Here is a 24,476-nt window from a genome sequence, read left to right as displayed (position 1 = left end):
TGATACTTTGTATACTTTTTACATAGTTGATGCTCAGTAAAAATGTTAGATGAATCCCCCATTTATAATATCGAGATTTATCAACAGAGCTCTCCGTTGCTTTCCCGGAGTTGTTCAACACCAAGAATGGTCTTTCTCAGCAAAAGATGTGCAGTGATATTGTACATGTTTTCAGGGTTACATTAGCTTTGCAAATTATATGGAAAAATGCCACCTCCATTGCTAAGGTTCCTATGTGAGAACTAATATAAAATGTAGAGTATTTGTTACATAACCCTGCATAAATTTTTTAAAACAATAATTCAGCATTTTTATATAAAGGACATTTTATGTTTCTTCATTGTACTAACGGGTTTTGTTTTTTGATTTTGTTTTCTCGCATTCTTCTTATAGAGCTGTGTTGGTTGATAGTCTCTTAAGTTATTTTCAGATTCCAGCCTGTAAACGTCCTTTGCGTTTGAGCGCCTCTTCCTTTCGGTCTCTGCAGCTCGGAGTGTGGTTTTCTCTTGGCTGCGCCTGTTTGGCCTTGGAAGACTACGGAGGTTCAGCGAGGGCGTTTCAGCGTTGTGTGACTCTAGAACCCGACGTAAGTTTGTTTGCTCTTCTTTCCTCATCACAGCTCCTTGGCAGTCTCTGAGTTATTTGAGTTGCACTGTAGTTCAGAGCAGCAATTTCTACGAGTATGTAATTTCAGTTATGCAAGAGGGATGTACAACATGGTGTCTACAGTTAACAGTACTGTATCGTGCACCTAAAAATTTATAAAGAAGGCAATTTCATGTTAAACGTTCTTATCACAATAGAGAGAGAGAGAAAAGAAAGCAAAAAAGAGGCAAACTTCCTATTATTCTATGTCCAAGAAAATAAATACCAGTTCCTTTAGTTTTGGAGGAAAGTATACATTGATAGATGGTCACACCTTAAGGTATTTGATTTATAAATCTAGAAATTAATTTCTTCTTATAGTAGCTAAGTTATTAATGGTTTTGCTTAGAAAATAATTTTGATCAAACAGTTTTTTAGCTAACAATATACTTTGCTGAAGTATATATAGCAAAGTGTCACATATACTTTGCTGTTCACTAACATGTACTGCCTCTGTTAACTGCGTTTTTAGAAAGTTCTTTTAGTTTACAGTCTTTAAATATTTAACAGCTTTACTGAGGTGGTAAATAATTTACATACCATTTAAAGTGTACAATCCATTGATTTTTTTAGTATATTCAGAATTGTACAACCATCACCATAATCAATTTTAGAATGTTTTTATTATCGTAAAAAAAATTCTTATACCCATTAGCAGTCACTTCTCATTTCTCCCAAACCCCTTCCACCCTGACCCCTGACCCCCAGCCCCAGGAAACCACTGATGTACATTATGTCTCTATAGATTTGCCTATTCGGGACATTTTCTGTAAATGGAATCATACAATATGTGGTCTTTTGTAACTGGCTTCTTAATTTTTTCATGGTTCCTCCATGTTGTTGCATGTATCAATATTATCTTCCAATGATATTCCATTATATGGGCATATCACGTGTTATCAATCCATTCATCATTTGATGGGCATTTGAATTGTTTCCACTTTTTGGCTATTATGAATTATGCTCTTTGAACAATCATTAACAAGTTTTTGTGTGGACATATGTCTCTATTTCTCTTGGGTATATACCTAGTAGTAGAGTTAACTGGGTCGTGTGTTAGTTCTGTGTTCAAAATTTTGAGAAACTGCCAGACTGTTTTCTAAAGCATCGTTTTACATTCCCACTAACAGTGTGTGAAAGTTCCAGTTTCTCAGCATCTTTGTCAACACTTGTTATTATCGTCTTGATTATAGCCATCCTAGTAGGTGGGATATTTCATTGTGGCTTCAATTTGAATTTCCTTCATGGCTAGTGATGCGGAGCATCTTTCCATGTGCTTGTTGGTCATTTTATGTCATCTTTGGAGGAATGTGTATTGACATCCTTTGCCCATTTGGGTTATTTGTCTTTTTATGTTTGAGTTGTAAAAATTCTTTATATATCCTTGATACGAGTCCTATAGCAGACATATGATTTGCAGATATTTTCTTTCATTCTGTAAGTCGTTTTTCACTTTCTTGAGAGTGTGTTTTGAGGTACGAAAGTTTTTAGTTTTTATAAGGTCCAGCTTATCTATTTTTTCTGCTGTTGCTTGTCCTTTCGGTTTCATACTGAAGAATCTATTTCCAAATCCAAGGTTATGAAGATTGCCTTATCTTTTCCTCTGAAGGTTCTATTGTTTTAGCTCTTACGCTTGTGTCAGATCTGCTGTTAAGCCTATTCAGACTTAATCAGACTCTGTGTGGTGGTGGATATTCAGTAAACTTATTGTGGTAGTCACTTCACCACATACAGATACATCAAATCATTGCATAGTACACCTAAAACTAACACAGTATTATATCTCAATTACATCTCAATTTAAAAAAACCTAAACATCATTTCAGGTAATGTATTTTTTCAGTTCAAGGATTTTTATTTGGTTCTTGTTACAGTTTCCATGTTTCTTTTAAGAGATTGCTCATTGTTCCCTTAGTATCTTCATGTTTTCTTCAAATCTTTGATTATATTTATAACAACTGTTTTGAAGTTTTTGTGTGGTTATTCCAACATCTCTTTAATTTCTATCTGTTTCTATTAACCAATTTTTACTTTGATTGTGGGTGAATTTTCTTGCTTGTTTGCCTGTCTACCAACTTTTTTTTTTAATTATTATATCCTACACTTGTGGATGCTATGTTGTTGAGTTTTTCGGTTTTGTTGTCTTCCCTTGAGGAAGGTAGAGTTTTATTTTGATATTTGGTTAATTCATTTGTGGATCAGCTTGATTTTAAGCTTAGGGTGGGTCTGGAGTTGTCCTTATTCTAGAGTTGCAGTCACCCTTCCCTTAAGGTATAACCTTTTGAGGTCTGAACTTAATCCCATAGGTGATCAATGAGAATTCTCCACTCTGGTTGGTTGGAACTTGAATAACTGCCAGCGCTGTGTGACCTCTAGACTCTCCATTCAGCTCACAGCTCTCTGGTCGTTGTTCTCCGCCTGTCCGTAAGAAGTCTTGCCCTGTACATGTACAGCTTACTAATCAGCCAGGGACTCAGGGAGATGCTTATTGAGATTCCTGAGCTTATTCTCTGCAAAATTTCTCATCCCTGATTTTTTGTCCTGCAAATCGAAGCCCTAAACGCTGCTCTTTTTCCCTTCGTCTCATTAAGACTTGCAATGCTGTGTTTGGTTTCTGCCATTCTGTGCCTCCTGATAAACGTGTAGGTTGCTTGACGAGACATCTCAACAGCCCTTCTCTCAAGGCTCACAATCCTGTGCTTCCCGTTGTCCAGCGTCTCAAAAACAGTTGTTGCCTAACTTTTGTTCCGTTTGTAACTTTCTGTGGTGATATAGCTGGCCTGGTACTAACTGTGCTATGTCTGTAAGCAGGGGTCCATTGCTGTTTAATTTTAAAATCATATGTATGGTATTTGAGAACTATATACTCTATATTTTATAAAAGGTGGAACAAAGAGGAACATACATAATTTATATCTTTCTTTTGAGACTCAACATTTATACAGAGGTTTTAATTTATTTCTGTCATTACATAGAAGAATAGGTAGAAAAATATGTTTGATTGATGAAATACTTAGGCATAACACTGGAAAACACATACTCCTTTATTCTCCTATCTGATGAAAGATGACGGTAAAAAAGGAAAGCCTTTTAGGATAGAAACTCATGCTTTGAATTTGTAATAAATCTGTACATTGTATATATTACATTGTAAATTGTCCAGCTGTTTTGTTAACTCTAAATTTGGAAATAAAATCTTAACTAAATTCCAAGTTATGATATAATAGTTATATCATTTTGTTGTTTTGTTTTTGTTCTAAATTATAAATGTTAAGTTTATTTAATTTTCTCGTATACTTTTAAATATACTTTTTTGAAAATCGTGATTGTAAAGAGCACATCTTAGACTAGGAAAATATATTATGTTTTTGGTTGTAACAATTATTATCCCTAAATGAGAGCAATCTATAAATGGGTTCTCTATCATTTCAGAATGCTGAAGCTTGGAACAATTTATCAACTTCCTATATCCGATTAAAACAAAAGTAAGTACCTCAGAAAAATATGAAGAACTTTGCTTCCAAAATAAATGAATGAGATTTTCTTCAACTGAACACTGAAACATTGTGCCTTATGCTTTATCTTTTTCCCTCGCCTGCCCATATCTTTGAGTTAGAATGACTTAATATAGCCATCTGAATTCTAAATGTAGTTTATTTCTTAAAAACATTTAATATGTAATAAAATAAGAAATATTATTTGTAATCTTTGAGACTGAGGTTTTGTATCCTAAATTTCATTGCATGATAAAAGCAAGCATGCCTTTAGCCAGTCAGCTCAACTGATAAATTCTTATTATTGATTGCTTACCATGCACTGGACATTACTGAGAAATATAAGAGTGAACCAATGTCTTCAGGGTGTATGGGTTTAGAAAATAAGATATTATACCATATTATTCTGAAAAATTGACTAATAATATAAGTGGTATGTAGTAAATGTCAAGTGAGAAATACAGAGAGGGCTATGATAGTAGCAGGTGATATTCATAGAACCCTTATTCTGAGCCACTCACGTAGTCCTGTGAGGATCTCAGAAGAGAGAAGGTGTATGATGCTCGGTCAGAAATGCTTCTGAGAGAAGGATGGATTCAAGCTAAAATTTGAAGAATGGGTAGAGGGGAGAGAGAAAAGTCTTTCAGCAAGAGGAGTGGGACCAAGTGCAGAGTGACAGGCACGAATGCCACACTTCAGGAGGCAGGAAGTAGAACAGTCCAGCTTGAGACTCTGGTGAGATTCACCGGGAGAGATGAGGTTGGAAAGGTCGGTTGGGGTCAAATGGCAGCGTGTTCTGATCATCTGACTAACTAGTTGAGACTATGCTGCTGGTAATAGGAAGCCAGAGATTTCAGTAGGGTAATTTCATAAAGAAAGAAGCTTTTTAGGAAGATTTATTTGGTGGCAGACGAGAGAGGAAACTGGAGGCTGGGAAACCAGTTAGGAGACAGCTGTTGTAACAATCCAGGCAGGAGATAACGAGACTGGAAGAAGAAGGGGCAGATGGATGCCAGTTTATTAAGGGGACAACCAACTGGGCTTACTGACCGGCCAGAAAGCTAAGGAAAGGGAAGGGTGGCTGTTGCCTCAATTTTGAAGAAATGAATTAAAGGGTGGTTATATTTCCATTTTTATTTGGCTTTATTTTCAAACTTAATTTAATTATTCTTTGTGGATTCACAAGTATTTCTGAAGATACTAAATCCACATTACGTCGAGATCATGAAATGCTTCTGTTCCTCTTGGATGACAGTCTATATAAATAAAGCACTGTTTGTTCTGTCACTCTCTTTGGAAAATAATGTTGTGTTCGTGATTAGGACTGATTGTGTTAAAACTCAGTAGAGACCTTTTTGGTTTAAATCTAAAGGCAGGGGAAATCCCTGACATACTTGTGGAATGAACTCATTGGGTTTTCTTGTAACCCTGATGATTTTGTATGTAGCAAGGCACTTGATACTCTGCATTGTCCTCCAGCCCATTAATCTGAAGAATTCTAGTTGCTTTCTCTCAGTGGTTCTTGCACATTGTTCCCCAGCTTCTTTTTGACGCTTTTTTTTAATCTTCCTGAAGCTCCATGAATAGGTTTTTGTGTAAAAGTGAGGTTATAAAGTCAGAGGTAAATCATTCTTTATTCTTGCCTTTTTACTCTTTGCTTTCTTTGCTGCTCCGGACATAGCTCATTTTTGACTCATGAGATTTTACTTCAGGGGCAGTTATTACTGCTCCTCTCAAAAGAATCTATCTGTGGCTTAAAATGACCCTTTAAACTATCTTGTCTCCCCCTCTGCTATCACCAGGTTCTTCACTGAACAGCTTTTTTTGCTGTTTTGTCTGATTTCTTTAGGCATCATGTCCCTACGAGTCCCTAGGGAAGATTTTCCATCTTCCTATATAACTGTCATGGTGCAGTATCACAACTGTTGTGGGCTTGATAAGTGAATCCAGAATTGAAGCTCCTTATAAAGAAGTCATACTTTCTGAAAAAGAATTTTATTGCAAAAATTTTTTGGCCAGGAAATTGTGATTGGAGGATGGGAGGACATACAGAAAAAGGGTACTCCTCCCAGCGTGGATCGCTGCCTGCTGAGTTCCTTTCAGATGGGATAACTTCCTCCTCACTCCCGTATGGATGGGAGACCTCGGGACCCTCAGTCCACCACATCGAAGGCAGTTGCTGTCACATGTGAGGTGGACATAGGGAGTGGGGTAGAGAAAGGAAAAAAGAAGGGAAAAAAAATCCCATAGAAGCAACTTATGGCTGAATTTGAAAAAGTGTTAAAGCAAGGGTACTTTCATTTATAACTATAAACGAGGGTGGGCCAAAGGATAAAGGAATCAGTACACTCCATGACAACTTTAGGTAAATTGTTTAACATGGAGAGTAAAAACCTAAACTGCAGTCAGTTGGTTGTTATGAAAAGACTGAAAGGACTTAATTGTGAAGTTGTTTTGATTGGTACTGTAGGAGTATTAGAGATTGAGTAAATGACTTGTGTGTTCAGTGACTTGTGGGGAAAGTTACTGATGATACAGGCACACTTATTTTAAGTGCTTAAGGGGTGACTCTCAGAGCAATGGCCTATGTCAGCCAGAAGAACCCTCACCAGCCCCTCTAAAATTTGCCTGGAAGTCAGTAGAGAAGAAGGGTCTTGATGAAACACTGAGGCTCAGCAGGGAAAGGGAGGTAGACCTTGTAGTCTGAAGTTAGCAAATTCAAAATGGCTACTAGAAAGGGAGATTGATAGCATACCTTTGAAAGAGGTTACTGTAATTGTCCAGTCAAACATTTATGATCTATAAGGGAGCTATAGTGTTTGTCCAACCAGTAGAGTAAAGCATTAAGAATCTTTTTGGTGGCTGAGATGTTTAACTTTGAGAATAGGCTACTTGAAGTTATATTGATATCCTTGTCACTATCAAGTTTTTAATAGTCTTTTCTATTTTCTTAAGTGGCTTGGATAAGGCAAGGATTCTGTGATGGTTTGGTAAGCCTTATCTGCCTAGCCTGGTTTTAATTTTTATTGATTTATTTGACTTTTCTGGTTTTAACTCATTTTACATAATATGTTCATGGTATTCTCTTAGGATTTTTAAAAAATTACTAATCTTATTTGTGCTATTTTTATAAATTCTAAATGGAATTTAGTTAGACATTTGTCTGTCTTTTGGTTTTCTTGATCCTTTCTATTCTTTCTTTATATGTTTATTTCATATCTCTAGTCTTTTTTTCTTTTCTAGGTTTATTTGGTTTTCTTCTACCAAATTAAGTTGAATGTTTTAACTCATTTATTTTCCATCCTTCATATATTATAGTCAATACATATAAAATCATAAATTTCTCTCTAAATACTGTTTCACCTGTATCCTGCAGATGGTGATATATGGTGCTTTCATTAAATTCTAAATATTTTGTACTTTTTAATGAGTTTCTCCCCTGCTCCCTGACTGTGCATTTTTCTTTTTTTTTTTTTTCAGGAGTGCATTTTTAAATTTGCAAACGTATTTTTTAAACTGTCTACTTACTATTGATTTCTTATTTAATTGCAGGGAATATGGTCTATATACTTTTAGTTTTACCTTTTTAAAACACAACTCATAATATTTTTTGTTGTCAATAATTATTTAAATTTACTGACACACTTCATCAATTTCTATTCTCACCATTGATCATTTTTTGTATCTCTTTTCTTCTCTTTGAAGTCCCTTTTATTTTTGCAATAGGAGATCTTTTAATAGTTCATTTAAGTTAGGGTCAGTAGGTGGTAAACTTTCCTAGTCTTCGTACATCTTAAATATTTTGATTTTGCATTTACTCTAGAGTGGTAAATTTTGTTTTTATTTTTGTTTATATTTTTTATTGAGTTATAGTCATTTTGCAATGTTGTGTCAAATTCCAGTGTAGAGCACAATTTTTCAGTTATATATATATATATTCCTTGTCACATTTTTTTTGCTATGGTAAACAGTATGGAGATTCCTCAAAAGGCTAGGAATAGACTTAGCATTGACCCAGGAATCCCATTCCTGGGCATATATCCAGAAGGAACACTACTTCAGAATGACACCTGCACCCCATGTTCATAGCAGCACTATTTACAATAGCCAAGACATGGAAACAGCCTAAATGTCGATAAACAGAACACTGGATAAAGAAGATGTGGTATATTTATACAATGGAATACTATTCAGCCATAAAAACCGACAACATAACACCATTTGCAGCAACATGGATGTTCCTGGAGAATGTCATTCTAAGTGAAGTAAGCCAGAAAGAGAAAGAAAAATACCATATGAGATCGCTCATATGTGGAGTCTAAAATAAACAAAACATAAATACAAAACAGAAACAGACTCATAGACGTAGAATATAAACTTGAGGTTGCCCAGGGGGCAGGGAGTGGGAAGGGACAGACTGGGATTTTAAAATGTAGAATAGATAAACAAGATTATACTGTAAATTTTGTTGATTATAAAATTTGGGGCTGCCAGTTATCTCCCTTAACACTTCAAAGGTAGTATTATGTTGTCCCCTGCCATCTTTTGCTGCTAATGAAATATCTGCTGTTCTCTAATTGTCATTCTTTCGTAGGTTTTAGAATAATCTTTATGTTCTGCAATTTCATATACTGTGTCTAGGTTTCATGTAATGCTTGGTACACAAAATATACTTTTGATCATAGAATTTAGATGTTCATTCAGTTCTGGAAAATGCTCAACTATTATCTCTTTCAAACGTAACGTTCTGCCATTTTCTGCGTTTGTTTACTCTGGAATGTCTATCAAATGTGTGTTTGAACTTTACTTCTCATTCTTTCCTCTGTCTCTTGACTACTCTTTTTTTTTTTTTAATCTGAATTTTGTGTGAATTGCTCACTCTTGTCTTCCAGTTCATCATACTCTTTCTTTGACTGTGTGTAATCTAGTTTTTGTCACCTGTTGAGATTTTTTGGTTTGTTTGTTTGTTTCTTTTAATTCATGAATTTCCAGTTGGTTTTCATTCATATCTCCCTGTTCTTGTTTCATTTCTCCGTTTTTGTTTACCATTTCCTGTTAGGGAACTTTGAGGTGGTTTGGGGTTGTATAGACTTCTGATTCTATTTACTAACGTGAGTGATTAAGGACTGACAGGAAGTCCACGTTAACATTTTACACATTTAGCTATTGTTTGTTTAGCCATGATTGTTCATTATTGTTTTCTTTCAAATTTGATCTTCAATAGAGTAAAAGCATTTAGAACTTTACAAGAAGCCCTTAAGTGCAACTATGAACATTGGCAGATCTGGGAAAACTACCTTCTCACTAGCACTGACGTTGGCGAATTTTCAGAAGCCATTAAAGCTTATCATCGGCTCTTGGACTTACGAGACAAATACAAAGATGTTCAGGTAGGATATTCATATTTTGTTATTTCAGTTTGAGTTGATACTAATACTTGATTATATGATATAAATTGTTTCCTTGACTATACACAGGAAAATTTTGTTAAACATATGTAATATATAAAAAGAGTCAAATATTTTTAATTGCATATTAATTCTGGCATTCCAATCTCAAATATGTTTATGTAATCATAGACTGAATATTACTGTGACTCAGTTATGAAAATCTGATATATGATTTACACATGTGTAGTTAGCTTGCAGAAACTAAATAGAAAGATGCTCATGTTGTTTATTAGTTTGATTCTCAATGTAATAGCTGGATTAAATCCCATACTCCTTTATTCAGTCATTGAACAATCATTTACTGCATACTTTCAGATTGCTTGAATGATACAGAGTGAAGACTAACATTTTCTTTGCACTGTTTAATGAGATAGCCTTCATCTTGAGATGAAGTTCGGCCTGATTGACTCTTAACACAGTACAAAAATACTATATCTTTTCAGAAACCATGGGAGACTTGAACCCTCTATTTTTGTCATTCAATAGGATTAAGTGCAAAGACCTTGTGGGTTTAACTGTGGTTGAAGAGAATGTATGAAACAAGAGCTTATACAATGTCAGGGGGCTCAAAAATGTAATACTTTATTTGCAGTGGTGAATTTGGGATTATGAAAAAACAGAAATAACATCTAACATATGATAATACCTCACTACTGTTATGACTTATTATATGTGTATTCCAGCTGTTTCAAAATTTACCCCATCTAGGCGTGTGTTTTCAGCCCCAGCCCTTGACCTTTATGCATGTTCTTGCATATCCAGTTGTATAATTGTCTTAAATTGCTTTAAAGCTCAGGTTCTGGGCAATTCACTTAAAGATCGGTGGCCTCCAGTAGAACCATATATCTACTTACAGGAGCTATGTTTGTTGACCCGTTCAATTCCTTTTATTTTTCTGGGTTGTGTGTGTGTGTGTGTGTCCTTTCTAACTGTTGTACATTGACCATCCATTATAGAGAGAAGGGACTTGAATTTTATAAACTAAAGATCAGCTAAAATGTGAATATTAAAACGTGAATGGAGGCGCAGCAGCATTTTGTATCCTAGAGCGGATAGGAACCCTGGCAAATCTGTTTGCACAGTGCCCTGGCAGTCCAGTACTTGTCCTGCTCACCACTGTGACGGTTCTTTCTCTTCTGCGCTTAGCCCCTTGGCAAAGGGCACTGATGGGGCTCTGAACAGACCTCAGTATGTTGCTGAACCACTGAGGAAAGGCAGAGATTCCAAACTGCCTGCCTCTTGTTTACCTCAACTGTTATTTTTTAGAAGACCCTTCTTTACAAAGAAAACCTCATGAAGCCTGTTCTAAAATCTCAAGGAGAATGTAAATAATTTCCATTGGTAGTATATTCCATTTTACACTTGAAATAAATTCTTTTTTTTCCCCTTTCACATTGAAGAAAATATGCATAAAACACTCAAATCCAGCACCCCTCACTCACTCCAGCCTTCTTTAGAAATACAAACTGTCAGAGCAAGAGGGGACCTTAGAGGAGATCTGGAGATGAGGCTGAGTAAGCTGCACATGGACCAGAAAGGTCCTGCCTGATGAGACCGGAACAGGTGATGCTCCAGGCCGTCCATCTGCTTCCTGTGCTGCTGGGGCTGCTGCCGCCGCCTCAGCTCTTCCTACGTTGTATTAGGGTTGGCTTACTCGGTCAGTCCCATCCCATTAGTCTTCTGTCGTCTGTCTCCACTTCCTAGCTGATCTTTTCTTTCTGATGTGAGTGGGGTTTCCCTTCTAAATCTATATTTTGACCCATAGCAATCCTTCATAGCTGCTAAAGATTAGTAACAGTTGGCTAACCAGGCTGGCTCTTGGTATCCTGAGGAAACCCTGATCATCCTTTTATGCTTGGTACCTGCAGGAGTTGGGTTTATATAAGGACTCCTAAGGGTGGGGTCTGGGCCCCTGGCCTTCCATCAGAGGTAGACTTTGGTTGGGTCTAGTACAGAGGCATTGAAGGAAGAAGACATTTCTGTTTTATCTCTTTTATTCTCTTGTGCTTCCCAAGACACATAGAACAGGTCAAATAATAACTAACATTTAGTGAGAGCTTGCTATGTGCCAGATACTGTGCTGAGCAGTTGACACATATTAGCTAAGTTAATTGTCACCACAGCTCTGTGGGATAGACTTATGCTATCATAAGTTATGTCTCACTCCAGAATGTGTGTATCCATCTTCCCCCCTTATTTTTGATGAAATTAATAATATGAAAGAAGATAACTGTTCACAGGCTGTTTTGAAAAGCTGTTACCTCTACATCATAAAGAGTTACGAAGTCATCAAGATGTTGCTGATTTTAGTTGACTTAGACGGGTATATCAGGTATGCCGAATCGTCTTGCTAACTCATGTCTGAGAGGCACTTATTCCAAAAGAAAGACAAGACACAAATGAAACAGTTGCTTTACTGAAAATGATGATTCAGGATAAAATAAGTTCAGCCTCGATCTTTCCAATCTCCTGCACTTCCAATAGCTGGAAATGTATTGGAGAATTTTACTACCCCTAATTTGACACAACATTGTAAAATGATTATAAATCAGTAAAAAATGTTAAAAAAAAATAATAATTTTACCACCCCTGCCACCCACCCCAGATGTCTTATTCTCTCTCAGGATGAAAAAATTTCTTGCAAATGTTTAGAATAATACTACTGTGTATAAGTATCTGTAAACATATGGGGAGAGAGGTGACATGTAGAGTTAATATATTGGTAGGCACAGTTGTAAATATCAGGGAGATACTCTGGCAAAAATAACCTGAGTATAGTTAGTTGATTCTAAAGATAAGACTTTCAGTTGTTGACTTGGCATGCTGTCTACCAAATCAAATTCATTGGAATTATAAGAGCATTATAAGAACATATGCTTAAAAATCTTCTAGGAGCCTTCCCTAAGAAACAGTAAAGGAACTCAAATTAATGACATTTATTCCTGAGAATTGTAGGCAATTCTCAGTGAATATAATTTAACAATTTTTAAGTAAAAATGTATTTTTCTTAAGGTTTTAATGAAGAAGTAAAAACGAAGCGAAGCTTAATGAATGTAAAGAATGATCTTGTAGCATGAGAGTATATTTTTTTCCAGTTTATCCAGCCTCAGTTCTGAAAGCGTAGAAATGAGCATTTTTCAGAAAAGGAAAAAAAAGTTAAAGAACAAGCAAATAAACAAATTTCTCCCAGCATAAATGGAGTTGCTTTCATTTAATTTTTATCTTAAATAGATTTTCCAAACATATTTTAGTGATCACTTTCAGTTTCTCACTCTTTCCAGCAAATCTAAGCATAAGTTTTCACTTAGCAAAATCATGTTCTTATTCTCATTGAAAATTTTCTAGTCTTGTATCTGCTTAAGCAGAGTATTTAACTTATATCATTCTGAACTTAAGTGAAAATTTAATCATTTCCTACCTAGAGAAAATTATTAGGATTTAGTTTAAATTCATGGGCAGCTAATATTTTAATTTTTTTCCTGTATCTTTTCTTTTGTTCCTCAAACTCAGATAGTGAAACAAACCTCCTTTTGTACAAAAGGATTTCATCTGAGCATGAATATTTCAATAAGTTTGAAATTAGTATCTATAAAAGTCCAGTACTTTTAGAAACAATCAAGTGTGGCATTTGGACTTCCCTCCCGCAGCACCCCTGTCACCACGGGAGCCCTAAGAACCATTCCTGTTAGGAAGAATACTGCTTATAGACTAACCACGCACTTCAGTAAGCATAAAGTGCTATAAAGGTGTCAGACATTATGACTGTTTGCTTAATTTTTATATTTGGATTTGAGGAAATATTACTGAGAACATAAGGACGGATAACCCGTGACTTGCTGAGGTCAAGTGATCATTTTTAGCACCTTATAATAAAGAACTTTCTCGTAGTCAGATGGAGAATTAGCCACAGTGAGATAATTCGTGAGTTTATAAAAGACACTGTTAATAGCTCTCTCTGGAAGGGTCCTGAAGTGTCTGGCAGGTGTGGGTGGAATCGCCCCATAGCGGTTAAGTCCTCCCTGAAGGAAGGCCTTGATGGCCAGTGCGGGCTCAGTCATATTTAGCTTTGTGGCACACTTGTGACTGTCGTCATGTTTTCTTACCACTAGTCAGCGTGGACTGAGACAATTGATAGATTGTCTGCAATATTTTTATCTTGGCTAAAAAAATTTTACTTAATTTGACTCTGCAAGTTTGGCAACAGGTGTCTGTCAGAAAAACTCTGATATTCTTATGTTTGACACTACCTGACCTCATTCTATTTTAATTTGCTTTAAAATTCTCTTTTTATCTATTCTTTTTCTACTTCATTATGGATGTGATTACTGCCATTTAAATTTTTTTCTATTGTGTGTATTTGTAAATATGAAAATTCATACTCATTTTAATACAGACATGGGGTAAATTAACTATAAATTATTGTTTTTGTTTTTCTTACTATTTGTAATTAGAGAATGAATGAATATACTACGTTTATCTTTTCCTGCCTTTTCTCTGTCCTAATTTTGACTATTGCATAGATTAGTATAATTCAAGAATGCTTTTTTATAATAGATTTTTATATTCATGTCTGGATTATATATATATTTTATTAATCTGTCATAAAACTGATTTTCATGTTTCTGTGTAATTAGTCCCTGTTCAATTTTCTAGTTTTCTACTATTGTTAATAATGCCATGAATATCTTTATTGACAACACCTTGGATATATTTATGCTTCTTTTTCAAGATAAATTCTATTTTTTATTTTCTTTTTTCTTGTCTCTTTTCTTACTTTTTTCTTTTTCTTTTTTTGTTCTTATCCCTCTCCCTTCCCACTCCCCTTCCACCTCTTCTTTCTTCTTCTTTGATAACTTGGTAATCATTTTGGGAAAAGAATCTATATATTGTGTTATTACACCCCATTTGCTATTTATAAATGGAAGAAGGGAAGGGGATTAACATATATTGAGTGCACACTATGTTCTTGGCATTTAACATGGGTTATCTTTTATAGGGCTTACAGTATTTGAGGTGAGCACCAAATATTCCTCATTTTACAGTGTATGAATATGAGACCAAAAGAGGTTATAGAACTTGGCCAGCCATGGAGCTAGTAGGAACTGAAGACAGGAGTCACATTTAGGCATGCCTGTCTTGTATGTGTGTGTGATGCCTTGAAGTCTGTGGCAAGATTTATTAAAAAGCACATTTCCCCATCATATTAATGTGCCTGTGAACTATATCTAACAAAGGTTTTTTCTCAACTTGGGGTATAAGTTACGTATAATAAAATGCACAGATCTTAAGTGTGAGTTTGATGTGTTTTGACCATTATGTATTCTTGTGTAACCACTTCCCAGAACAGAGATGGAACATTTTCATCACCACAGAAGGTTCCATTATACCCCTTTCCAGTCAATTGAACCACCACCCTTTCCCCTCAACCAGGCAACTGCGTTTGGATTTCTGTCACCACAGTTGAATTTTGCTTTCTCTAGAGTGTCGTATAAATAGAACCATACACGATGTATTCTTTTCTATGGATGTTGTTCTTTGTGTGGATTTCTGCTCGGGAAGGAGGGAGGTGGTGTTGATGTGCGGCAGGGCAGGTTGCCAAGCGGATTGAAGTCCTGGAGCGAGTAGTGGCTGAGATCACCTGAGAGAAGAGAACGGAGGGGAAGGGTCTATTTTATACAAATTATATATCTGTAAAACAGATACCGTCTCCATTTGACTGCTGAAGTGGCTGGGGCTCAGCCGGGAAACTAAGAAAGCTGACGTTTCACAGCTAACAAGTGGTGAAGCCAAGTCTGAAGTCTGGCCTTTTTCACCTAAAGCTCATACATGCCTTCTCCACACGACAAGATTTTTTTTTTCTTTTCTGCTGAAGGAGTGAAAAAAGACAATGTTAAACCGCCTACCCCTCTGTAATAATTGAGGTTTGGGAAGCCAAGGGTTAGGGTTATCAGACCAGGAAACAGAGCAAGTTCTTTAGGGCGCTCCAAGGAGGGCAGGAAGTTAGCCAAGCCAGGGAGGCGGGAAATGGCTTCATTCCTGGCCTCCAGCCCTCCTGGAAGTTTGTGTAACTGGACCTGGGGCAATCCTATTCCTTCCTGCTTTCGAGACCTCCAGGATTCAAAGGGCCAACGCCTTGTGCTTTCAGCCAAGATTTTGGCGGGATTTGGCCCAGGACTTCAAGGGTAGCGCTGGGGAGGAGGATGGTCACGCTTTTCTCTTTGTGGAGCTTCTCTGGCGTTTGTAGTAAATCACTGCTCTTCCACATGAGCACTCGTCTGCTCTCTTCAGGGGCTGATGGTTGTTCCTCTCAGTACGCTCTGCTTGCCGCATCTCTCAAGAATGGTCCATGATGGAAGTGAGAAAATGCTTAGGAAAGAGAATGAAACAAAAGTGCTACATCACCAACATGAATTAATGTGGGTCAGGAATTCCAGAGTCATTACAGGGAGTCGGTGGTGTGGCACTGGTTTAGGTAGCGTGTAAGGGACTGCAGGGCTGTTTACACTGATTAGAATGAGATCCCTCTAAACATCCAGGCTCAGAATATATACTTCGATTATTTTATGATACACCAAATGAATTCCAAGTGGCCTAAATATATGCTAAATATTTTTTCGTCTCCTAGAACAATTAGGAATACAAGTGGGTACTTACCAAATTTCCTGCACTTTAAAGCAAGAAAAGAAAACCTGAAAGAATTTTTATGATTTCTTGAAAAAAATATGTGACAGGATATTTGTAACAAATAGTAAAGATAAAAAGCTAATAATAACCTTATTATATAAAGAGTTAACATCTGCTACAGGAATGAAATGGGACAGGATAGAGGATTCAGAAACAGACTCAAGTAAGTATGAGAATTCAGTTCATGATAAGGATGGCATTTTAAATCTGTGGAATAAAAATAAAATATCCAATATGTATTGAAATAGTTGGCCAAGCACTTGGGGCTCAAAATGAAAGTTCTGCTTCACTCCTTAGACCAAAATAAATGCTAAAGGATAAGATACTTAAATTGAAATGCCTTGGGAAGCAGGATTACGCTATAGGTAAGAGCAGAGATTCTTGGGTTAGACAGCCAGGGCTTTCAGGTTCCCTTTGCCGATCACTAGCTGTATGATCTGTGGCAAGTTACTAACCACTTCGTTCTTCAGCTTCATAAAACAGGAATGGCATTAAGGATTGTCATGGAAGTTATGCACATGAAGGGCAGGGCGTGGAACCTGGCACATACAAGTGCTGTTTCAGTGTAGCTGCCACCATCATCGTCATCGTCACTATTACTGAAAAAGTAGAACCATGGAAGCACTTAAAAGAAAGTATGGTGAATATTTTTATAAGCTTGAGGGTAGAGAAAACATTTTTAATCATGACACAAAAACCAAACTCCATAAAGGAAAAGCTGGAGAGATTTGAATTGGAAACCTCTATGTATGAGGAAAGGGTGACGTCTGACCAGTGAGTGGGGGCTGGATGTCACCATCTGAGCAGGGACAGGCTGTGATGTGACAGCCAAAACTGGAAGAGGGTTAGTAAAGCCAGGGAAGTGCCCCTGGGGAACGTCTATCTCCATGTTCTCAGTGTTGCCTTGGTCTTTCCACATCAGACTAGATTTGTTTCCTGGGGCCACTAGAGCAAATTACTACAAACTTGGTGTCTTCAAACAACAGAGATCTATTCTCTTCAAGTTCTGGAAGCTAGAAGTCTTAAAGTCAAGGTGTTGCATGGGCCATCCCTATAAAAGTGCCCAGGAAGACTCCTTCCTTGCCCTGTCCAGCCTCTAGGGGCCCTGGCCGTCCCTGCCTCCCTCTTCACCTGCTTCTCCTCCTTCCCTGTGTCTCTGTGTCTTACCGCCTTTTCTTGCAAGAGATTAATCATGGGATTTAGGGCCCGTCCTAATCTAGTATGACTCCGGCTTAACTAATATTTTCTGCCAAGACCCTGTTTTTAAATAAGGTCATATTCTGAGGCTCTGTTTGGAAATGAACTTGAGAGGACATTATTCAATCTACCACAACCATCACGCTTCTTTTCAGGGAGAAGGTGGTGGCTTTGAGAACAGTGGGGTCGGTAAAGGTGAGGAAGTGTATCCAACACACACCTCACTGGTAGCTTTGGTGGAAGTAAAGACATGGGCAGAGGTACTCCTGAGAGAGGGCCGGAGAGACCTCGGCTCATCACGTGAAGGTCGTGCCTTTAACAAAGAATACCAGAGATTTGAACATCTGGAAGTAACAGAAGAGATAGTAAGAATAGGGAGGGAGTTGATAGAAAACTAATAAAGCTTTTCAAAGGAGGCACTTAGTCATATGCGGTACTGAGAGATAAGACCGGAATCCTTAGAGATAAGACCATGATGGATGAATTAGGATTTAAGAAGAATCTAGTATTGGGCTTCAGAAGATTGTGAGATTACCTGAAATATCATGAGAAAAATTTGTGTATGTGGTTATGTACCTCTTCATGGCAGAGGGTTCATAACTCTCATTAGATCCACAAGGGTATCCAGAACCCCAAGGAAGAAACCACAGACTAGACAGAGTGATCTTGGGAGTGGAGTGGTACAACTAGTTATCAGATAAAAGAGGCAAGTGGGCCTTTCCTTACAATCACCATGGATTCAAATTTACCTGTATAAGTGTGCATGTATCATTTCTCTAATTTTTGAAAGTTCTCAGTGTTTCCAAACTGTGCATAAATAACGTGTGCACACTCACCCCCCCTCCCCGTGCCCACCCTGATTCTCCGTGTTCTCTAGGGCCCACTCCTCTTCCCACAGGGTCTCCACTTCTGCTCCTCCCGTCCTGTTTGGAACCCAAGTCCTTAAGCTTTTCTCTGCCAGTCTGCTGAACGTGCTGTTGTCAAGGTCTGAGTTGCCACATCCAGGGGACAGCTGTCAGTCTTGGGTTTCTCATTCTGTCACACTTCACACAGTTGGTCTCTCCTTCCATCTTGAAGCTCGTTCTTCTGTTGGCTTCCAGAATTTCACACTTCTTCTGCTACCAGTTCCAGCTTCCTCGTGTCCTTTGCAGGATCAATCTCACCTTTCCTTCCCTGTGAGAGCGACTGCTGGCTCAGTCCTCACACTGTTTTTCTTCCCCATTTATACTGCTACCCCGGGGATGTCAGCATTCCTTTGGTTTTCCCCTCTCATCTTCCTGAGAATATGTATTACGAAAACAAGTTGAAAGAATCCCTTTAACTCTTTTCACATAGATTCTTCGATTTGTTTATTTCATTATGGTTGCACTTTTCAGATGTCTTAATTTGTCCCTGTTGACTCGTACTCCTCTGGGGATATTGGCTCTTTGATGGGTAATGTGCTTGGTCGGGGGGATAAAGCAAGCCCAGGACCAACTTGTGCCCCTCCTGGTGAGTTTGGACCATGAGGGGAACTCTCCTCTTGGAAACACTTGGCCACTGCCTGCTCCCACCACCACCTAGTGTCCTGGCTCCTCAGGACAGCTCCCTTAGCTCTCCAGGCACTGTCTTCCTGAGTCATCGTCCACCCTCAGCAGCTGGGGGGCTCTGGGGCCTGTTGCTCTCTGCTTCCCACCCCGGCTAGGCCCCTGCCCTGCTGTGCCTGCACAGCTCTTGGCTGGCACTGCTGTGTTTCAGTCTTTCCACGCTGTTGGCAAGTGGCACGTGGAGTAATGTGTAGAAGATAGCAAGCACAACCGAAAAGCTTTTCTCAGCCCACCTGCGAACCTCTGCTCCTTGTACTGTTCTACCCTGGGCTGCTCTTCTGCACCAGACCAGGACCTAACCAGTCTCTGTCTCCCCAGGATTTCCCACGTGTTTGCTGTTACTTTCTCAGATTCATCAACTTTCTCTTTTTTCAAGCATTGTGCAAAGTTGGTGTTGGGAAGAGGCAAGCAATGTGTTAGTGCGTCAGCCTGTGGCCTGTGTAATCTCCATCATGAAGATGAACAGTAAAACTGTTTTCACGTTGGACAAAAATGAGCTCCACTGAATTAAGAAAAAATTTAAATGTCTTAAAAAGGAACTATATTTACTCAACAAACACTTGGAAAGAGATTTAAATTCACTAATAAAAAAAGTAAAATTCAGAATAATAGCCACATGTATATTTAGTGGAACAAAATAACAAAGATTTTTTAAAAATACACACACACACACACACACACAACCTACAGAAACCTGTCTTATCTCAGTTGATTCAAGATTTGGCAAAGAAACTGTAATGAAATGATCAAAGTTACTGGCATACATATTTCACAAAAGAGCAGATCTTTCTAATGTGAAAGAATTATTAGAAAGGAAGGAACAACAGAGGAGTAAGGAGCTGTGCTTTATAATTTAATGTAGCAAATGCTGGAGAGCACGATCCTGGACCCGAGCTGCAGGTTCAAATCCAACTCCCCCTTCCCTAGGTATGTGACCTTGGACAAGTTACTTAACTTCTCTGTGCTCCAGTTTTTCTCCACCTGCAGACTGCAAATGGCAAGAGCACATTCCTCCTGGGACTGGTAGGAGGACTGTGTTCATAGAGCCCGTAGGAAGGGCTGTGTATATGAGTGTTACCTGCCGTCATTGTTGTCTTCCCTTCATCCTCTTCGAAGCTCAGGAGTCCAAAAATCACTGGTGTTCAAACACCAGCTCCACAGCTCACTTGCCCTATGCCCTTGAGACATTCATTTTGCCACTTGTGTTTCAATTTATCTGTAAAGTGAGGGATAATAAAGTACCTGCTTCCTAGGGTTACAGTGAGAACTCCATGAAATCATGTTGGACACGTGCTTAGCATGGAGCTTAGCATGTAGTGAGTACTCACAGCAGAGGTGGTAGGGACATATCAGAGGCTGCTACCACGTGGTAGATTTTGTTTTTCTTTAGGTATGTTTTAAAGCATAAGGAAATACTGGGGCACATAATGAGTAGCCAACAATGTCCCCTTCTGACAGAGTAAAGAAGTTGAGGGTCAGTGATAAGCATAGTAGTTTATAGGTTTATGTTGCTTTATAGTTTTGAAGCTCTTTAAATGTATGTTGACTCCTTGATAGAACAGTTCTGTGATGTAGCAGATGGAAGATCTGATCTGACCTCATTACTGCTATTTACCAGCTTCCTAGCCGCTCCCCCATATACATGGTGGACTTCAGCAACTGGCTATATGCATCTTCCTCTCCATTCTAGATCTAACTGTTCTTGAATACTTGGTTTTAGATAGAGAGACTTAAAGGTTTTAGGTAGATGGACTTGGTTTTGCACTGGGCTTAAAGTTCTTTGTCCTTAATCTTATTCCATATGAGCAACCAATCCAAGTGGCCGTATCTTGGATCCTGTTTCCCCAAGAATTGTTCACCTCTGAATTCTTAAACTTCAATATCTACCGTTCAGCCACTTATTAAATACTTAGTAATTTATAGTTTTAACTTACTAATGGGTTCAGTAATCGTATTTTTACCCAATTTACAGTAGATAAAAACATTTACCTGTTTAAAAAAATTTTTTTTCACTTTTGATGATGCGAAGAAGTATAATGTAGGTAAACTTCATAGACTATCCAGGAGAAAATCGTAATTCTTGGTGATTGATTTTATCAAAGAAATCCTACCACAACACCCTTTGCTCTTTTTAAGTTACGAATATCTATTTTCTAAAGAAGGATTAAAAGTATGGTAAAAGTTATTGTTTTGGTAGTCAGTCTGAATAACTAGAGTGTGATTTTTCTCACTTACTAGTCAGAGGGAGGAAAATGGTGCTATTAACCAGTAAATTATAACATTACTATAATAGTTTTAAAAATAATTTTACCACTCTTACACCCACTTTTAAGATTATATATTAGCTCCATTTGTTAATGTTAATAACTCTTATTTTTTTCCTTCAGTTTATGGGGCTTTATTAATTGCAGAAAATACCTTTTTAATTAACTTTTATTAAAATACAGCAATTCTCCAAGGAAGACATACAAATGATCAATAGGCACATGAAAAAATGCTCAATATCACTAATTATCAGAGAAATGCAAATCAAAACTACAATGAGGTATCACCTCACACCAGTCAGAATGACCATCATTCAAAAGCCCACAAATGACAAATGCTGGAGAGGCTGTGGAGAAAGGGGAACCCTCCTACACTGCCGGTGGGAATGCAGTTTGGTGCAGCCACTGTGGAAAACAGTATGGAGATTCCTCAAAAGCCTAGGAATAGACTTACCATATGACCCAGGAATCCCACTCCTGGGCATATATCCAGAAGGAACCCTACTTCAAAATGACACCCAATGTTCATAGCAGCACTATTTACAATAGCCAAAACATGGAGACAGCCTAAATGTCCATCAACAGATGACTGGATAAAGAAGCTGTGGTATAGTAATACAATGGAATACTATTCAGCCATAAAAACTGTCAACATGACACCATTTGCAGCAACATGGATGTTCCTGGAGAATGTCATTCTAAGTGAAGTAAGCCAGAAAGAGAAAGAAAAATACCATATGAGATTGCTCATATGTGGAATCTAAAAAAAACCAAAAAACAAAAACAAACAAACAAAGCATAAATACAAAACAGAAACAGACTCACAGACATAGACTACAAACTTGTGGTTGCCAAGGGGGCAGGGAGTGGGAAGGGATAGACAGGATTTCAAAATTGTAGAATAGATAAACAAGATTATACTGTATAGCACAGGGAAATATACACAGAATCTTATGGTAGCTTACAGAGAAAAAAATGTGACAATGAATATATATATGTTCATGTATGACTGAAAAATTGTGCTCTACACTGGAATTTGACACAACATTGTAAAATGATTATAAAGCAATAAAAAATGTTTAAAAATATTTAAAAATTAAAAAAATACAGCGTACATATAGAAAAGTACACAGGTCATAAGTAAACATCAATTTTCATGATGGGAACACACCTGTGTGACCCGCCGTTAGAGTGTGAGGCAGAACTTTACCAGGCTTTCAAAGCCCTCACAGTCCACTTTTAGTCCTGCCCCCATCCCCTCTGCCCACACACACCAAAGACAGAATTTTAAAATCTAGTAAGTGAATATTCATGCATGCTGTCATTTTTTTGTTTCCTCTTTGCTAGTCTTTGAATGTATTTATTCTTTTTCTCTATTTTTAAGTTAAATTTTTGTGTGATTAAAATAACATGTAACATATAGATTTTACAAGTTAGTCGTAATATAAAGCTTATGACAAAATATAGCAATTTCCTGCTTCACCACAACCCCCTCCTCAAGACCCTTCTCCCCAATGGGGAGAGAGCCTTTAATATTTCTTTTGTCATTTGCACACTTCCATATTTCATAACAATAATTATATATGGCTATTTTTTATTAAACAAATTTTAGATATTATCTGTTGGCTTCCTGTTAGGTGGATAAGTACTTAATCCTCATATACCAGCATTTCCACTTTCTTATCTTCCCAATATATTTATATTACAATTTCTGGTTAAGTGAATATTTTCTGTTAACACTCTATGCCTATGCAAGTTATGTTTATAATGGGTATTACAGGATACTGTGATTGAGGGATATCTTTTGGTTTTTATTTTTTATGATGTTAATACTTTTCATGGTTTTCATGTGATTCTCTTTGTGGGTCTCTTTGTTGAAAATCATGATCTCTCCTGCCCTCCTTGTTCTGGCTTTAGCCCTAGCTACAGTCACTCACCCTTGTACTTGCCAAATCCAGCAGAATCTTCCAGTCCTGATCTTTTGTAGATGGACTCTCCTTGCTTTTCTCCTTCTCTGATTTCTGTTACATCACTTCCTGCCACCTTTTCCTAGTGCTTAGAACTCTGTTCAGCTTCCTTCCTCTTAAATGTTGTGTTCCTTAGGACAGTCCTCAGCCTGACCCTTACCCAGCATGTTCCCTTCCCTTTAGGCAGTACCTGCCATGGCCATGAATAACTTCTGTTATCTATTTCTCCATGTAAAACTCTTCTTAGGCCCAGACCCATCACCACTGAATGTCAAATAGGGAGTATAAACACCAGTTTGTTCCTGCCTTCCCTCCTGTTCAAGATCTTATGGTAGAGGACTTTGGTGTCTGCCACACATACAGTTCCCTTCACTCTACCCTGCCCCCCACCCCAACACACAAGCACTCTACCTCCTACCCTTCTGCTGTTCCCTGTATACACCCCCCAGTACACACACACACACACACACACGCACACACTTCACTAGCTTTTCCCCTATCAAACATCAGCACTGCAGCTCTCCATTTTTATTGGCAAGAAGGCCAAAAGATTTCTCATCCCCTGTGACTATGCATCTAGGGTAAAGTGAGGGGTTAGGATGTTGGGCCAACCGTGAGATCCCAGAAAAAGCAAAGAATTTTACCAATTTAGTATGCTTCATCTGTACATGTTAGTAACTCTTTCAATAGACCACTCTTTCAAAGCATGTTAATCCTTGAAATGTTTATAGAATGATTACTCAAAACAGGTAGTGCACATTCATACCGTTTCTCCTGCATTGTGACTTTCAGATTTAAAACTATACATGTTGGATTGTAATATGAATTTACAGGCAGGGATAATTTACCTTGTCCATCAAAAAAGAAAAAAGCACAATTGAATGTTCTCCTACTCATTTTTATCCCTGTGTGTAATTAGGACCATGGGTCTGAGTTCACATTCTCAAAAGTGTTCACGGGCCAGAGGAGCCTCAGTTCCTTGGCTGCATCTCAGGCCTGGATCAGGATACTCTATGGGGAGACAGAGCAAGGTGTCACACTGGTTGCATTTCTCTCAGCAACACTTTCTGAAAGAGGTGTGTTCATTCAGTCTTTGTTTCAGGCATGGGTATTTATTGCGTCAGTCTGTGTTCCAGGCACGATGTTAGATACTGGTGCAGAAGGTGATGAAATGCGGTCCCCTCCCTGA

The 24,476-nt window shown here is 37.8% G+C and overlaps 1 protein-coding gene across 2 annotated transcripts in view; it reads left to right on the top strand.

The window, feature by feature from the left end:
- The window catches only part of TTC27 (tetratricopeptide repeat domain 27), a 146,196-nt gene that overhangs the window by 110,894 nt on the left and 10,826 nt on the right, over window positions 1-24,476 (top strand). The window contains exons 14-16 of one of the 2 annotated variants that reach the window (XM_006197260.3): window positions 488-586; window positions 4,078-4,130; window positions 9,364-9,529. In XM_006197260.3, the coding sequence (XP_006197322.1) occupies window positions 488-586; window positions 4,078-4,130; window positions 9,364-9,529 (318 nt within the window). The remainder of the gene's footprint in view (window positions 1-487; window positions 587-4,077; window positions 4,131-9,363; window positions 9,530-24,476) is intronic. The other variant, XM_072937936.1, reaches the window with a different exon arrangement.

Source organism: Vicugna pacos, chromosome 15 (assembly GCF_048564905.1).
Source record: "Vicugna pacos chromosome 15, VicPac4, whole genome shotgun sequence".
Taxonomy (NCBI): Eukaryota; Metazoa; Chordata; class Mammalia; order Artiodactyla; family Camelidae; genus Vicugna; species Vicugna pacos.
This window is presented reverse-complemented; position numbering and strand designations above follow the sequence as displayed.